Here is an 18,942-nt window from a genome sequence, read left to right as displayed (position 1 = left end):
TTTAAAATACTCAACATCACACATGGAATGATTTGATAAAGTTTACAATGAAATAGCAGAAATAAGATTAATCTTCAAAAGCTTCTCGTAGCAGATTAATATGTACACGATGGAAATGCTGCCAACAAAATGACATGTGTTCTGGCTAATTAAAAAAGTACAAGAGCACAAAAATTATCCTTTAGCAGGACGGAGGGTGGCTATTATTGTGGACTTTATACAAGAAGCTAGAATTGGAGGAGAACATCTACTCGCGATTAAGTGGTAATGTGCACATCAATGGGGCATGCAATTCCTTTTTAAAAAATGGGAATCGTCCTCAACAAAAAAAAAACAAACCTCAAAACACAAAGTGTATGTCAACTGCTGACACAGCAAAGTGGTCAATACCCACCATGTTTAGATTTTTATGGCCTCTGGCCATGTGAAAAGACACACCTGCATCTGTGTAAAAATCTGAGCTTTTTGGCACTCTTCCAGACTAGGAGCAAATGCAGCCATCACATGTTCCTCTGTGCCAATCATTTGTACAATCTCTTGGTCACTCTCAACACCCATGGCCTAGGAAGAGAAGAAAAGACAGAAATAGCACAGGCTTTATGTTAACTCACTGACATTTGCTTATGCTAATTTGGTATTGTTTGTCTGCATTACTACTAAGCAAGAGCTAGTTCTTCTCTAAGAAACTGTGCCATCTGGCACTGGCAGCACATATTCTAGCTATGGAAGAACGCTAAATGGAAATCTTGATAAGCAGAAGGAACACACACGCACTCTTTGGAGAGCGCCTTTTTCTTCAGACAGGAGTTAAATTCTATGCTTTTTCTTAAGAAAAAATAAATAGCAGGTAATAACAACCCTATGTGTGTAACAATGAAAACCAAGTCAAGATTTACAATAAATAAAGGTGAAATTTCTTAAAAGATTACACATGGTCTCTTACCACAAGCAATTTCGCAAACTCAGTTGACTGTGATGCAGCACGTCCCATTTGAGAAACGTTTACAATTTACCTCCTTTGCAGCTCTCTGCATTTAGAAGATGACTTCACTACACAATTCCACTTGAAAGCCATTCTATTATTTCACTGATCCTTGGACACCTTGTTAGACTTTATACTGCGGAAAAGCTTAATAAACTAAGAAAGCGCTTAACAGGTTTAGAAAAATCTCTCTATCCGTAAGTGTTTCAAGGTGGCAGCCAGCAGTGAAGGCCTTTGTGGATTCCAGATGGTGCTAAAGCTCCCCCCTTCACACATTTGCCTGGAGCTCTGCCATATCAAGAAACGGAATAATCTCCCTAAACCTCTTCTGGCTGAGTTATAATATGTTTCTCAGAACTTTGTGAGGAAGTTACGTTTGCATTCATATTATTCTTCAAACTGCCTGCCACAAAGACCACTGTAAATAATGGCCTATGTAGACCCTAGTATTCTGGTTCTCATTAAAAACTGGCAATGTCCCAAAAAGTCACATTTTCCTTAAAAATGCACAAATACCTTCCCTTCTTATTGCCTTCATTTGGTGTCACTTTGCTTAACACCTAGCTAGCCCTTGCAAAACTGTTGTTCTAATTGTTAAACATCCAGTTTATCTTTTTATTTTTTCTTTCATTTCTTCTTAATTTTTCAACAAAGAAGTGGTTGGTTGAAGTTCCTTGAACTCAGAACCGTGTATCTTCACCTTGTGGTTTATTAGCAATTAAAAGCAGTGCAAAAGTAGTATACACCTATAACACTGTGAGAGCATTCCCGTTTTAGTGCAAAGCACAGATCACAATTCCACCATCTTGGACAGACTTGAGTGCCAAATCAAGACACAGATACTTCACCAGATAAAAGTGTTTCACCATAGTTTGGTTCCTCTAAGTAGTCACCACTCCTCATCTCAAGGCTGTTTTAAGAACCAGAATTTGCCCATGTGATATTACTGTAGTTCAGATCTCTGCTTTCCAAATATTATTGCACTTCTTCGTCCTTCTAAATAAGGTCACACAGTAGTTAAAACACCTCAGCAGCGAAGTTAAAAAAATCCCTTATGACCTGAGAGCTAGACTCATAAGAAAGTCTACAAAAGCATGAAAGCTTCATAATAGTAATTTTACATGTGTCTAGCACCAAATAGCTGACCAGCTATACAAAACTGTATTAAGGGAATCTTTGTGCCATTCCAGGCATGTATACCAGGAAATACATTTATCTAAAGCACATCAAATGCAAGCTGATAAGATATCACCCTACTTCCGTCCACCAGGTTAATTTTAGGATGGCAACCAGATTGTAAGAGTCATGTAAAAACTGAGCAAAACAAGTGGGTAAAAAATCTGCAGTTTTACTATGCTCCTTTGTCTATTAAAAAACAGAAAGCCACAGTAAATTAAAGAGGGTTGGTAATTTCTTCTGATTTGATGAATTCTCTCATCAGACACCAACAAGATAAGAACAGGACATATCATTATGCCCATGTAGATTTTCGAGTTAAAAGTTTGTAGCAGCAAACTCACTTGCGAATTCTGAATTTGTGTGTGGGAAAGGCTAGGATCTGAGCACTCTCAACAATCATGGGCAGAGCTGCACACACAAATCCACCTACATGCAACACTAACAGGGCAAGCAACAGGCCCATGCTGGTATCAGACAGATTTGAAATCTTAATACTTTCTTTTTTAGTAAATTTGGCCCCGATGTTGGACTTCTACAAAAAAAAAAAACAAAAAAACAAACAAAAAAAAACCCACCAAAAAAGTACTCCAGAATTAACCTGTAATGTCACTAGGATAGTAACAAAATATTCCTGGGTTGTTGCTCGTGTTACAGAAACACTAAGGACGTGCCAAGTAGGAATGGGTCCTATGCTTAAAGTGCTCATGATCCCAGGACAAAGCTGAGGGAAAGGGAATTAACATAAAAGCAAAAGCAGGACACAAGACATCTTGTTTATTTTTGATTGGAAGGCAATGTCACAAAGGCATAACTTTATGAGGGTGTGGAGGGAAAGGAGACATTGCAAAGGGATAACTTAACAGTAGCAGCGAAAGGATAAAGAAGGAGACAGTAGCAGGCTGTTGAAGAGCATTGTTGGAAGGCTAGTAGGGAATGGGCATAAGGCAGACAAGTCAAACCAAACATTCTGAATATTCAGATCATCCTAAGTTTAAGAGGGAGAAAGTGGTCCAACTGGGGTCAACCACCTCCTAGGACTGGGGAGGTTCCTGCTGCCAAAGACGTACTTGTGTATGTGTGTGTGCGCGCGCGCACGCTCGTGTGCGCACACACACACACGTACATATGAGAGAGTGCGCATGAGAGAGTGCAAGCCCAGCTCTTCCTCCCCCAGCTCCTGTCTTAATGATGATGTCTAGGCGTTTCCATGGCACTTCCCTAGAATGTAGTTCTGCAGTCCATCAGGCTAAATTACAGAATGGAGACAGGCAGATGACTGGATTAAAAAGATGTCAGGGAAGTTCAAGGTTGACATCACAGACAGAATTGGTCTGGAGCTTTCATAATTCAAAAGATACGAGCTATGAAACTGCAGCCATGGGAACCTGTAATTCTGCAGATCCAGTAAGACCACCATTCAGCTGTTCCTCTAGAGCTGCATCTTAACAGCTCCAAGACTAACACAGGTTTCTAAAAATGAAACTTGACCTGCTGTTCAAATCTTTTGCCGCAGGTCCTAGAGCAACTCCTTATAGCTCCCACATAAACTAAAGATACTTCACCTAGCGATCCAGGTTGTAAAATTCAATTTTTATGTCCCCCTAGGTTACTTATAATTCTCTTCCTTCCCCAACCAGTTTTGCTGCAGCATGCAACCTTCATTTACTTCATCTCCCAGGACTCCCTGAAGTCTACCAAATCAAGATCACACGCACAAAAGAAAAATAGACCTTACCTTAAAACCTCTCTAACTCCCTGCAATGCAGGGAGCTCCCTGTAAAAGCAGCAGCACCACCTCACCTGTAACCCTGATGTTTTTCAAGATAGAAATACCCTTAACTACTACAAAAATATTCCACGCTTCCTGTAATGCTACCTAAAACTGTCTGAGCATCCCCAGGTAAAGCCTGCATGGCTTACAGCCTGACATATTCAAAAAACACGCTACGCACAGTTCGGACAGCCCTATGATCCATGCACAACTGACGCACAGCTAAAACAAATGCCTTTTGGGGTTGCAAGTCAAGTCAGGACATCCTAAATACCATTCTGGCTTTAGGTGTACATTAACTAATGAAGCAGTGTTACACAGTAAGCAGAAAGCAAATTAGTTGTGTCTGTTTTCCATTACAAGGCAGTTAACAGCCCTTTAAAAACCTCAACAAATACATACTTTGGGGGCAAAACTGTCCAATTTATATCACTACTTCAACCCAAAAACTGCAATTACATATATAGGGGCTGCACAAATGCCTCTGTCGCTTTCAGGAAGAAAGGTTAGGGAAAAGGTGTTTAAGCCAGCACAGCAACAAAGCACTAACTCCCCACATCTGAAGAGCAGACACTTCAAGTCTGTACTAGAATGGTGCCAGCAACATGCCTTTTGTAGCCTATCAATTTCAGTTAGCTGTGGTCAATGTGCTAAACTTCACAATACCCCAACGTAACATGTGTTTGGCACAACTAGCTGTTAAATCTCCAAATATGCCAATCACAAAAATCCTTACAGGTTTGAAGGGCAGAAAAGTAAAGCAGCAGAACAAGGTCATTCAGACTTGCAGTTTGGGTAAGGATGAACTGCAAGGCAGATGCCTCCTTTAGGGTGACCGTAGACATTCCAGTCCCCCCACCTATCCAGATCAAGGGACCTTTAGATCCACTCTATTTCCACTCCTCTCCACAGCCCTTGCACCTGGGTTTCCTTCCTCACCATGAAAGAAAAGAAAGGATGAGGAACTCTGTATGTTCAGGTCTTGCCCTAGCATGCAGCTGCGTCCATGACGCATGCCTGAAACACGAGCGTGCTCTCAGATTCTAGTTAAAGGGAGCTTTTTACGAATTTTAGTCCTCAGCTCTGCTAGCAGGTAGTGTTTGTAACGTTCTCTGCTACACAGCCCTTGCTGTTGACAAAGATGTCTAAGGCATATTAGTACACCTCCACTTTACAGCTGCAGTAGCTTTAAATCCACATTAGATCATAGATCTCCAATACTTGCTTTCTTTTCTATAAAGTTACAATGATTTTCTGTACCTGACCTACATCTTAAGTCATCTGCAGGAACACTGGGCCATTTAACACTACTGGGACTAGAAAGACAATCCAAAATTGCCCAACCTTCTCCCACTGACCCTCAGATAGTTGCTGACATAACTGTCCCGTCTAGCTGGCCCATACACTGGACAGCAGCCTTCTACCAATTACTTGTCATTTTCTTAGTCAAAACACAAGAGGTCTGTGGAACTTGGCTGCAGCGTGGATGCTGGTCTGGGAGGAAATGCAGAGCAACAGACTTTTGTCATTGCTTTCTCAGTTTATTTTTTAATCGGAAATTATACAAGCAGTTGCTATAGTAAAAGTTAAGGATGCAAAGGCAACCAAAACTTCATACGTTAGACTGTCTGTACAGCTTAACTTTGTCCCTTACAGATCCGTAGCTCTACATTACAAGAAGCAGAACACTTAAGAGTAACAAGGAAGACCCCCACACTCCATACCCAAGGCTTGGGTCACAGCAGAAAAGAATTATTCACCTTGCTTTCCCAACAAATCTCCTATGTATAATACTGCCATGTGAGACAGCTGAGGCTACACAGGGTTAGCATTTGTAACGTTGCTTCTAGTAGTTAAATACAAAGTAATATTACATTACAGCACAGCCCAAGAAACAAAGATCAGAGGCTGGTGCCTGCCTAAATCTCCAAATATGCCAATCACAAAACACTGTCTGGGATTGGCAAATATGCCAATCACAAAACACTGTCTGGCACAAATATGCCAATCACTGAAAACACTGTCTGGGATTTTTAGTTTCCCGCTGGAGACTCATCAAAAGTGTACAGAAGATCCCTGAAGTCCACATGTCATTACAGGAAAGGTACAGAAAATGACCACTGATGAGTACAGTTAAGTGCCAGTCAATAAAAGAACATTCAGAATAGTTAAAATGGGTGCAGCTAATTTGCTGCCAGACTAAATCAATATAAATCTTTGAAAAGCACTACTGCCAAGAGCTTCTAACAACTGTAACCCCTTATTCAACAAATAAATGAAAAATTATGCTATATAATTTAGAATATAAAAGATACATACATATAGGCAGGGGAATAATTATAGCAAGCATTGACACAAGGTGATCAAATAGTACAATGCTGCTTAAAAAAACCAACCCAACAACCACCTCCTCAGACTTAATAATCCAGAGCAGTTACTCTTCTGTGAGCAGGTATTTATCTATACCAGCAGGGGGTGACAAAATGTAATAAAAGTCTGTAAGTGAAGGTGGAATCCAGCTGTTTGGTACTTGAGCAAATGGACTAAGAGCCACATTAACACTTTCCTGCAACAGAAAAGTTGTGAATTTAAACCTGACAGTTTTATGTGCATTTCTACCCACAAATAATTTCTCAACCTTAACACTGGTCACTAAAACCAGATTATTTCCTTCAACTACTTGATGAGATTAGCTTAATCACAGATAACGGGCATTTGTTTCTCAAGTCTAAATCCAATTATTATAGTTATTTTATAGTACCAAACCCAAAGCACTTTCTACAAGAAAACGAATTCTTACAACTCTCAATCAGCCATAGAGTTGTGGTAATACAGAAAGGTCTGTAGTTGCCAATGTCAACAAACCAGTACCGCTGGTGGAAACTGTTTGGATGCTGTGAGCAAGTGCTGCCCTCTCCTGGAAATTTATTTCCTCGAGTGACTACCGCCTCCCCAAATCACCTGTACCGTAAACCATTACAGTGAAGAAGAAAAGGGAGCTATAGGATGTACTTCTATTGGTTGCCAGATCCAGTCAGAGGCATTTTCATGCCCTAACCCACCTTCCCTGTGAACAGTGCCTCCAAGACTGCTGCCCAATTTCCTTCCGCAGACACAGTGCGCCAGCCTGCAAACCCACAGGCAGCAGTGAAGCCTAACAAGACAGGAAGCAGCTACCAGCTGTTGGGAAGACAGGTCCTAGCTTAAGGCCTGGTCATGCCCTGCTGTCCTCTCCAGCAGCCGGACAGTGCATGTCCGCCCACCCCCATTACTAGCTGTAGTCCATGCATTTAATACCACAGATGGGCTACCAGCCTGCTTCCAGTCCTGTTGGCCAGCTAGGGAGTAGTCATTGTTACGCTTTCAGTTATGTTCCCCCTTAAGTGAATTAAAACGAAAGAGAGAAGCACAGGGTGAAAGAAAGCAGTTCTGGCAGTTTCACAAGCAATGAAGGCCGAGGCATGACACCACCATCAGCTCAGCTAGCAGGACAAACACTCCCCAATTCTCATCCAGAATCAGGGGTGGATGTCTCTCACAGCCCTTTGTCAGTCCCACCAGGGAACACTTCAAAGCTATGTTGCTGTCCATGCATTCACTGTACTGAAGATACTGGTGAGCATTCCTGAATCACACAGGGATTCTGAAGTGGAAGACTGAGGCAGAGCTCATTCACAGGGAAAGGAAGTTAATCACCAAGAAATAAAAGCCACTTTAGTAATTTTAAAGGATTTAGGACTCGGTCTAAGAATTGCAAGACTCCTCCAGAAGCTTTCAGTTTTGTTTACAGTTATGACTGGAAGTCATGTATAACGAGCTCATGGCTATGTCACATCCCTGGATCTGAAATGAAGGGTGTTGAGCTTCTTAGCAGTCCAAAAATTGGCGGGAGTAATGAAACCAGAAATTAAGACCCTTAACACAAGTTTGCAACGCAGCTCATAACAAAAGAAACCAAAACTCTTCTGACTTTCTGTAGCAACAGGAGCACAGACAATAGTACAGAGGGACCTTACAAAGCAGTAAGGGGGTAGTGGCATTTGTCTTGGCACAACAATGCTCTCCTGGCAGAAAAATGCAGCGCTTTTCCCCTTTTTTTACTATACAATAAAGATCACTTCCCAAGGGGAAAAAAAGCTTACATTCTCTAAGGCCTGCCAAGTCCTTCTGTACATACTAACTTCTGAGAGCTGCTGCTGATGTTCATTCTTGAGTTACAGTGCAGCGTCTTTTTGTTTGTTTTTTTTTTTTCCCCCAAACCAACAGTTGTCTTACCTTAAATATGATAGCAATAGGAATATCTTCTGACAGAGTGTTATGCCTCAGGTAAAATCTTCCTTGTTTCACAATCATATTTGTTCTGCTCTTCTTCTCATGAGTGGAACTGAAGTTAAAAAAAAATAATATTATGTCCAACAGAAAGTTTGCACTGATATTCCTAGAATGTTCTGTATAAAATTTACCAAGCTTAAGAAATCGTTTAGTTGAATTAATCCTACTTTCTCATCTTTTACAAATTACATGAAAACAGCCAGACATCACCCCAGAACTCCAAGGTAATAGGGTACTATCACCTCTGAGGGCTAAGATCCCTATTTGATTGAAGTAGAAGCCTGTATTTTTCAAAGTCATATTTGCATGCTTTTATAACCAACTTGGATGTAACCAGCACAGTCAAACTGTGCACAGGTACTGTGGCAACAACAATAATAAGATAACAGTACTTTCTGTTGTACGTTTAACCTCATCTAGGCTTACAGTAAAGGAACAGTAAAGTAGGAGAAATGCATGAGAGCCCTCTGGAGAAGAAAAAACAGTCCTCACACTGAACAGTGACAAGCACCGTATTATACCATCATGCAGCTTAAAAACAAAACCAAAAGGCAAACAAAACACAAATAAAATTCAGTCGAGGAGGAAAGGACAAATTTAGACTATCTTGCCATTTTCAATAATTTGGGTAGCACAAAAATATTTGATTTGATTTAGAGGGTCAGTCAAAAGGTTGCATCTTATTTCCACTGCAGTAACTTCGTGTTACTTGCTGCAGAATGGAGACCAAACACCATCAATTAGGAAGTATGCTTTGTTATGTTAAAAATTAGAACTTGCTTTTCCTAGTCTGGGATGAATCCTGAGGCATATGAGCAACTCCCACTGATTTTTGTGGGAATACCGTACTAACTGATTTTGGGACTGATGATTTAGTGTACAAAATGACAGTAGCAAGAGCATCGCACTGTATGTCTACAGCTTTTTCCCGTTAAACTATACTAGGAAGAAAACTACACAGCTACTTCAACTACAACAGTAAACTTTTAAAGCTTTGGTTTTATTTGCTTTATGTAATTGCAGGAATTTAGCATACCTGGTAACAGAAGCGCCAACTGTGCCTTTTCTATCAGCTTCCACAATGATTCTGTTTTTGGATAACTGCTCTTGAATAAGAATGACTTTCTCTACACCTTTAACAATGAAATAGCCACCTATTCAATAGAAAAGAAAATTTTGCATGTTATTACCCTCGCACCTTACTCGCCTCCTTCAATATGCCTTTGAATATAAATTATTAGAAACTAAACACTAAGTACACAAAGGACAAAACAGGAGAGCAAGTTCTCCCATAAAAGAGTAAAGAACAAACTGTGTGGAACTAAGATAACTACAAAAATGTTCCACTAGATTAAACAGAATTTTTGCTAGGCTCACACACAGTATTTGAGAGCTAAGACTTTATTTGTGAAGTACTTGGACAGACAGAACTCACAGGCAGACGAAAAGTGTAAAGCTGTGAAAAAAACCCCAAACTTGTAAGGTAAACATACTTACTAAAAGATGTTATAGAATTGTTAGTTCTACAAATTAGGCAAAAATACTGCCTGCCAGAAGCGTATATCATAAGGACATAAAAAAACAACTGGCCATTTCAGATGCTTGCTATCAGATAAAAAGAATAAGTCTTCCATAACTACCAACTTGCTCTCTCCAACGGTCCAGTGAGAAATTTATTTTGTATAACTTTTAAAAATGTATTTTAATGCCCTTGTTGTATCTAAGACAATATAGGACATTAGCCATGTTAGATTCCTCTCTTAACTCATAACCATCTATTAAAAGCTTGTCTAGCACAGCACGTCACATCACTGTATCTTGCCACCCAAGCAAGCACAGCACATGTCCAGTGCATGCTTCAAAGGCAGCAGATAAAAACCAAAGAAGTTGCTTGTTATAACCCTTCATCTCCTCTCTACATTTCAAATATTGTTATGTAACACTTTATTCTTGCTTTACATAAGGCAGCAAATGAGAGTTCCCAATCTGGAAGATGCCATTGTATCTCACTCTCTCCCGATCCACTTCATTTTCATGAACAAACTCCCTCTCTATTCCTATGTAACACATGCAGTATTACTGTACAACACTACATACACTTATCAACTTTTTCAAAATTTTGGTGTATTGTTTTTGTGGTTGAAAGCTCTGTATGCAAATACAAATGTCTATGCTGTTAACCATTTCTTACCACTTTCAAAAGCCTGCCAGTTTCTTTTAGTTACAAGCATACGCTTGAGAAGTTCCCACAATGACTTCACAGTGTCAGGAAACGTACCAATGGTTTACTTCTTTGCTGAAAAAGATTTAAAACTAAAAGCATAGATGGAGAAAAGATGTACCTGGATCTAAAGGACATTCGTTAAGTTTGGCAAATTCTGCTGGAGTTTTCCCAGTAAGAACACAATTGGAGCTACGCAGCATTATAGGCATTCTGCAAGAAAACCAGTTATATTTTTACTTAAGATTCAGATAGAAAAATACAAATAGTCAAATCCAGAACAAAAAACGTGCTGAACAAACTGGAGAAAACACATGTAAGTTAATTAGAACACATGCAAGCTACGAACAACAGGTTTTTTCCCTTAAGCTCACCTTATTTCACTCAACACGTAGTTTGAAAAGAGAGACCTGAAATTGGACATCTACTGCTAGAAACGGTACACTTCCTATTTAATTTTTATGCAGGTACTACAGGCATCTGTGCAAGCACAGTCACCAAGGCCAATGATTACTAGCGCAAAGACTCCTGGTCCCCAAAACCCATACAGTCTGCACTGAAGAACATGCTATTGAAGATTCGCTGTTACCAGTTTTAATTAGAAAAAGCTAGTTCAGATCTGATTCCCCACATTGCAACCACATCTTCTGGCTGCAGGCAGATAGTGCCTCTAATACATAATCTAGGCACGAAGTTTCCCCGGTAGTAGCTCTGTTTCTCTGGTGTCTTAGCACAGAAGCCTGCAGCAAGCATTTTGTGAAGCAATATGAAGTGGTGGAAAAATATTCCAAGAAATTAAAACCAAATTCTATGCTTAGGGAGGGGAAAAAAAGAGAAACTAAAGATGCACAGACTGGATATAGGGCAAAACTTCACCACGAGGACAGTCAAGCAGTGGAAAAAGCTGCATAGAGAGGTTGGGCTGTCTCCATCCCACGAAGGTCTTCAAGTCCTGACAGGATAAAGCACTGAGCAACCTAGTCCACAAAATACAACCAGCTTTGCACAAGATAAAGATAGCTTATCACTACACCTACCAAAAGACCTCCATGTCCCTTAGTATCTTCCACAAAAATGTGGACTTTTGATCCAACTTTGGTGAAAATGCATATTTACTTGAACGCTTTTCTTCGCCTGTAGCACACACCATGAAATAATTCAAGGGATTCAAATTTAGATTGTCTTTTAAAAATTTTTGTTTTCTTAAGAAATTACTTAGAACAATAAACTGTTACTACAGCTACAGAAGTTGGTTTTATAAATGCATTACTGTGTATCATGTTCTATTGACAGAGTTAAAGTAGGTTTTTTTAATATGAAAACTTAAAATTTCACTACAAGATGTGTAGCTCCTTAAGTATCTATGCTCTTTCCTGACAGTATTCCACCTTTGGTAAGATGCACAGTCACACAGTAACAATCTCTGTAAGGCACTGACCTTTAAAGGAGCAGGGCAAGTCTTTAAGAAACCTTGTCCACAAAAGACAGACATCTTTATTGCCTTTAAAATGGAATTTTCCTTTCAATAAATGCTAGAACTGCCAGCTATTTTGCCTTTTTGGTATCGTTCAGAGCTTGTTTCTCTCCCTAAGGCAAATTATTTTTTCTTTAAGAAATTAGATGTCCTTCACAATACTAATAACCTCAAGTCATTTGACAGCCTTTAGAAAAACAAAACCAGTAAAAAAGCCTCAACATTTCTCCACAAAGCTCAGCCTTGGCTCTAAACCAAACCAATTTTAAAGGAGCGCTTAACCTCATAGGGAAGAACTAACGCTTGCTTTACTGGTTTTACCATCCACCTTCCACAGACATACCTCTACATACTATGTATGAAAGACTGAGTACTTTGGCTACAAAGCAAACATGATTATTTTCATTTTGCAATAATGCAACTTGCAGCTTCAGTATTCTTCCCTATATTTCCTTTTTGCTTTTCTAGCAATAGAAACATAGACAACACCCATCCTTACAGTTATCCTTCTTTGGAAGGAGACAGATTTCCAGAAGTTTTTGCAGAACAAACGATCACATCCTATACAGCTGTTCATCAAGATTTGCCCGCTCACCAATTCTTTTAACCAGGGACCAAGGTTAGCATACATTTATTTTGCAGTAAAAACTCTTCTCAACACAGCAGCAAATGAAAACTAATACCGGAAGCTCAACATACAGTATCTTACCTGCCAATGGGTAATGCATTGCGTATGATCCTCTGGCTACCTCGTGTATATTCAATGTCCACTGTAATGGGGGCAGAGTAAGTCATGTCTCTCAGGCGGCACTAAAAGGAGAACAGGTTCGATGTTAACTTACAAGCTGAAGAGGCGCTCTTAAAACATCCTGTGTTTGCTGTCTCCTGTAAGTGCTCACACAGAAAGTAAGCAAAGCAAAACTTGACCAAGCTTCACGGTACCCGGACTATGTTAGACAGAGTCTCCTGTTTAAACCAAAACCAAAAAAACCTCAAATACAATTATTGTGATGTTTCAAAAGCAACCAGTGGATCTGTGTCTTCAGAGGACTGCACTGCAGAGCATAACTTATAAACTGTTTAATTAAACAAACAGGCCTAATCAGCAGAGCTGACGCAAAGACCATACTACGCCATGGGCTCTGACAGCACTGCTCAGCTCAGGGACATTTATAATGAAGACTGCCAACAGATGAAGAGTCGTGCTGTTATATGAAATTTGATAGAAGGGAAACGCACAAGAGTAAGAGGAACACTGTGCTACCTCAATAGAATGAGGTACCATTTCTAAAGACGACTTACAGAAGGCCCACTACAGTATCACTCCTTGTAAAGACTCCCAGAATTTGTTTGCAAGTTCCTCAGATAGCAAGAAAAGCAGGATATACATATGTAGGACATTATACAGCTCAAGGCTCAATAATTCCTAATCTGATCTTTCTGGTCTGCTCTCCCCAACCTCACTCTATGACTGCCTTGCTAGCCCTTAGGGTATTGCGTATCTTCATGGAAGACAAAATTTATTGCATTTGCTGAATACAACAGAGCAACTCACAGCAGGTCATTTGTGACCCCACTGAGTATTCTATACCTTTGAGCTCCAGGATTATAGGTTTATCAGTATTCAGACTTGTACATTTGTGGTTCTGTAGCCTTTCAATGTATTGATTAGGCGTTAATAAATGGCAATTAAGATTGTGCTAGGCATTGAAGATGAAACTGTATGGAAAAATATGTCTCAAGAATCATTGCAAGCTGTATGCTCCTTCTCTCCACATTAAAGAGTAAACTAAATAAAACATAAAACTTCTCTAGTAATAAAATACTGACGTGCACCAGCAGATTTCAAGCTGTGACTTGTAGGAAACTAGGTCCCATTGTGCTCCCAGAAACTTCATCAAATTTAAAAGTAACTGAGAATATTTCGATTTTCTAATTACTTTAAATTCATCTGTATGAATAGGTCATAAAACTCCCATAAGAACTGTGTGAGAAGGAGAGTTATACAGCTTCATTAGTATTAATTGGGAAAAAAAAGGCTTTGGGATTCTATGTGTGTGCTTTGTCCGCACAAGAAACAGATCTAAAATAAAAATTACACAGTGTAATATTCCAGCACTTATGTTTTTGTATCACCTTCCTTGAGGCAACTTCTCCTTACATTGAGCACCTAGAGGCAAAATACAAGCATGACTTGATCTTTAAGGAAACCAAGGGCATAAAACCTCCCAAGTTCGGTTGAAAATGGGTAAAATACTCAGACCCTTATGAAAATCTGATCATTTCAGGTGTCTTTGGGAAGAAATTTTATAAGCCTCTAACAAAGAATTGTAATGACAGAAGTATCCAATCTTTTTGGGTTTGGTTTTTTTTTTTTTTTAGTTGCACTCCTTGGTTGACCTGATCAGCATCCTATTTAAGAAAATAACTATAGATTTCACATGTGTATAACACACTAAAAAAGAGAAATGATGCAGTAGCATTAAGCATCAATGAGGATATATCTGAGATACAAGAGTAGGTTATTCTAAATTCAAGGTCAATATGCTCTATGAAGCATCTATTCTGCTCTCTTCTGCATGTACAGTCACTTTAGTTATAAAGTAAACAGGCATTTTAATACTTGGATTCTCGGATATGAGTTGCTGGCCACAAACAATTTTTTGCATGAAATTTCATTCATATATAAAAAATCCTTCCCGTTGCATTTTGTGCACAATCATATCTACCGATTTAACGTTAGCTACACATTTGAGAGATCCACAACCTGTCCTGTATTAAATCTAAATGCACTGTTGATGGCCGAGTTATTTGCCTTACTTAAAAATCTCTCCATTGCACTAAATGAGATTTGAGTCAGGTCACTGGAGACAGAAACGTGGCTATGCACAAGAGACAGCCACTAGATGGCTTTGTTTCACAGAATTTTACCAAAGCACAGAATGTATTTCATGATAGAGTCTAAAGTGTGCCACATACACTACGTGAAAAAAAACCCACAATTCAACTTCAAGTATCAAGTGTATATAGCAAGGAAGAAAGCATCTGTTGTGTGAACTGATTTATTAGGTTGACAACAGGCTGTAAGTAGGTAAATGACTGCAAGTTCCAAGCTCAGTTCCTGTTCTGAGGCCAAAGAGGTTGTCAGTACCTCTGTTGCAGTGGTATAAATCTCAAAGCACAGCAGCAGCAGAGGAATACTTTGATCCTGAGCAACTTCTGAAGAGAACTGAATGGCTTTAGATACCTGGGTGCAATCCTAAAACGTCCAAATGTTATCTTAATTTATGACTTTGTTATATGTACAGAAGCTACCTTATATCCAGCCAAAAATAATAGACTCTCTGATTTCAGTCACAGCAGCATTTGTGCTCCAACATGCATCTTTATTCCAGAAGTACACAATCCATCTGTTAAGCTACATGTTTACAGCAGTGCAAAGAAGTTAAATACACTCCCCATAAGGCTAACTTTCTTCTGCAGCTTCTTATAATTTTATCAACTTTCATCCATTTCTGCTCAAAGTTTCCACGTTTGCTCTCTGACTCAGACTTAAAAACTATGAGCAAAAAATTAGAGATACGTTCCCAAAGATGACTGGGAGGGAAAGGGAGACTGAAGTGACCTGTGGTGCAGAGAGTAGCAAGGCTAATATTAAAAAGAAGTTAATAAAAACATCAAAGAATGCTATATTGCAGTGTGAGGACTTCAGCTCTGTCATAAGAAGAGCCACAAGATTAAGCAAGAGAAGTATTTTTCATTACTTTCATGGAAACCCACTCAAATACAGCTACCACGACACACTGAATACAGCTATTTGCACATGTCAGAAAAAAAAATAAAATTAAAAAATAAAATTTTAAAAATTATTATGTAATGTTTAAATCTCTGAGGCTTCTTTCTACAGTGATGTTGGCACGCATTGCATCACCTAATGTAGCACACAGGTACTCAAAATATTTTAAGTATATGCAGCTACTACCCAAGGCATTCCCAAGATCAAACAAATAGGACAAATGCAAGCATTAATACCTCATGAGGTGATACAGGTCGTGTCACGTTGAAGCTTTCTTCCACATCTGGAGTACCCACATAGATATTGAGGTACCTGTAATACAAACAGTTCCAAAATGAGCAATGAGCCAAATAGTTTTCAGATGACCTGAAGGAAGCAGAATTCTACATATACTGAAAAATGAAGTTACTTTAATGAACGTAGGTTGATTAATAATGAGCAATGATTCTTCCCAAAGTAACTCATTGTACTTGAGCTGTGTTCTAGTTAGTTAAAATTTAAACTGCACGTGCAATAAACCCCAAGTTACTTTTGCAAATAGACAAAAAGAAACTCCTATCTGTCATCTGAGATTACTAAATTTACAGAAAAATGGTGACATAAGGTATTGTTCGCAGCTGGCTATTAAGTCTGCTTCACATGATTATTCTTTAAATCTTGCCATCTTTCAATGCTCCAAATAAGAGATAAGTCATGGAAAATACTCTCTGGATTTACACCTACACAGGTGCCTATAAACATTTTATAGCCAATAACAAACCCATGAGACAGTACACACGCTATTACTAATAGGGAAATCATTTCATGCTTACTTCAAGTACCACATTGGGTCTGCATCACTTGTAACTTTTTCATTGGCCTTCATGATTTTCTTTATCTGGAGGGGAAAAAAACAAAGTAAAATAGAACCGTGCGCCTTTTCCGAGTACTAAGAGCCCCTCTCTTCCCACCAAGAAAGCATACCTCTACGTTGATGAAATAATTGAATGAGTCTATGTGCTGCTTCACAAGTCCTTTCACCTGGAAAATACATGCATGCAAATAATAAAAATAGCTTCAATAACATTAACCATACACGGCATAAATTAAGATACAAGCATTTTTAAGTGCTTTTGGATCTGTGCTAGATTTTTTCAGTTCACAAACTTCTGCCTGTATGATCGGTGTGGTTCTGCACTGTACATTTCCAGGTTTACACCAGAGCTGTCATTGCTCTTTGAGTCAGAAAAGTAATTTGGTAATTGTACAAAGTAAACACCCAATAAACAGACTCTGAAATTCATACAAGCAAACAAGAGCCATTGCAAGTCAAAATATTTTATCAGCTTGCCATTATTTTGAAATAATTCTAACCATGTATAGTATAACTAACCACGTGTGCTGCTTGAGAAAGAAGTTGTCTGCACCCTAACAAGAGCAGCTGGCATAAAGAAGAATGAGAGGGAGAGCCAATGTGACACAGGAGACGGAACAGAAGCGGATTGGTCTCCGGATCTCTCACACCATCAAAACAGCTAAAGGAGGGCAGGACACTCACAAGAAGAAATCTGAGTTTGATTTGTAGGCAGGAAGACAGAGAACGTGCCCAGGGGTAATATCATACAGAATAAACAGTAGCCCTTTTCCCCAGGTAATGAGTTGATACAGTACATTTCAAGGATTTAAGTGTAAGGCATTTAGAGCAATAAAAAGAAGGGAGATTATACTAAGTAAAATGATCTCAGATTACGGAAAGAAAAGAAAGATTTAGGCTTGAAGGAACACTAAGAGAAGCATTCATTTTGTTAACAGATTGGCGTTCACAGAAATAAAAGGTGTAACTATCCTAGCTATGGTGCAAAATCCAGCCTTGAAAAGGAGAGTATGCTAACTGATATTGAGACACAGAGGGCTTTAAGCTTTGAATCATCCCATGATGACTAACACATTAGAAGACTTAAAACTTCATACAAAAAACCAGATGCATTTACATAGTTTGCATGATAGGCAACATTTCATTCTGAAATTTCTGAAAGAAATTAGAAGCTTAGAATAACAAATCCAGCTGTTCAGGGAAGCTTTCATCGGTTAAGAGAAAGGAGGAATGACTCCAGAGCAAAATTCTTTAGATAAGATTTCCTAATTTACAAAAACATTGCACATCATATGATATAGGTAACAAAATATTATGGACTTATTAGTGTCTAGAAATCAGGCTGGTGGTTCTTTCCATTTTTTATTTTTTTTTTTTATGAGGCGATATCAACGGCTTTATTAAAAGAAAACTCCACTATAGAAACTGTAGTGCACAACGTCAGCTTTGTATAACTGTATCACTGCTGGCAAAATAAACCAACACGCAACAGAAAGGCCAGACCACCATCAGCAGCCCTGGAGTAAAGGGCTCACTGGCTGGAAATAATGTGGGATGGATACACTTGGCAGAAAGCACACAGCAAACTGCATCTCACAATCAGCAGCACTCCCTTTTTCACAGTCCCAAGAATTCAGACAATATCACTAGCTCAAGTTCGTGATGGAGCTCATGTGGTTGCCAGGACAGATACAGAAACAGAATTCATTAGGGCCCTGAAGCATCTTTACAGCCCTGAACCAAAGTGAAAACATATATAATCCACAACTGACTTTTGAACTTTGTTTTCCTACCAGGATCAAACACTCAAGGGTGCAACAGAAAGAGAAGTGCACGTATTGAAACTGGGAAGAAAAGGAATTAACAAAATGAGACTGAAAAGAGCCTTGTTGAAGTGGGGAACCTTTCCAAAGACTGATGACGAGTGCAGAGGTGGTGGCAATTCCCTGACGGTACCTATGCATATCACAGACTTCACCTGCCGTCTTTATTTTTCATTACTGCCTTCTCCTTCCTCACTTCCAACTGTTTGTTAGTCCTGTTATTACACCCAATGGCATTTTATATAGAACTGTGCCTTCTACTAATAACAGATTGTATGAGTAGCACTGAAATTAAGACACCAGTAATCTTTGAGTTCAGTCAAGCTCTGACATTCATGACAGAAGATATGCAGAAGATAAGATATACAGAAGATATACATATATTCAAGCCTTTGTGGAATCCAGATCTGTGGTTATATGCTTCCTATGACAAACACAACTACAAATCTAACACCACAGTGTCATATGAAGACCATGAATGGGGTCACTGGGCACCAGTAAAAGTGTAAAA

At 39.1% G+C, this 18,942-nt stretch overlaps 1 protein-coding gene across 1 annotated transcript in view; it reads right to left on the bottom strand.

The window, feature by feature from the left end:
• The window catches only part of POLR3B (polymerase (RNA) III (DNA directed) polypeptide B), a 76,388-nt gene extending 59,617 nt beyond the window's left edge, over window positions 1-16,771 (bottom strand). The window contains 8 exon segments of the mRNA XM_009881974.1: window positions 439-561; window positions 8,208-8,316; window positions 9,301-9,418; window positions 10,607-10,698; window positions 12,669-12,769; window positions 15,992-16,067; window positions 16,568-16,632; window positions 16,719-16,771. Coding sequence (XP_009880276.1) covers window positions 439-561; window positions 8,208-8,316; window positions 9,301-9,418; window positions 10,607-10,698; window positions 12,669-12,769; window positions 15,992-16,067; window positions 16,568-16,620 — 672 coding nt within the window. The 5' untranslated portion in view covers window positions 16,621-16,632; window positions 16,719-16,771.
• Between the last annotated feature and the right edge of the window lie 2,171 nt (window positions 16,772-18,942).

Source organism: Charadrius vociferus, unplaced genomic scaffold (assembly GCF_000708025.1).
Source record: "Charadrius vociferus isolate BGI_N301 unplaced genomic scaffold, ASM70802v2 scaffold883, whole genome shotgun sequence".
Classification (NCBI taxonomy): Eukaryota; Metazoa; Chordata; class Aves; order Charadriiformes; family Charadriidae; genus Charadrius; species Charadrius vociferus.
The sequence above is the reverse complement of the archived record's forward strand: the minus strand, read 5'-3'. Positions and strand labels throughout refer to the sequence as shown.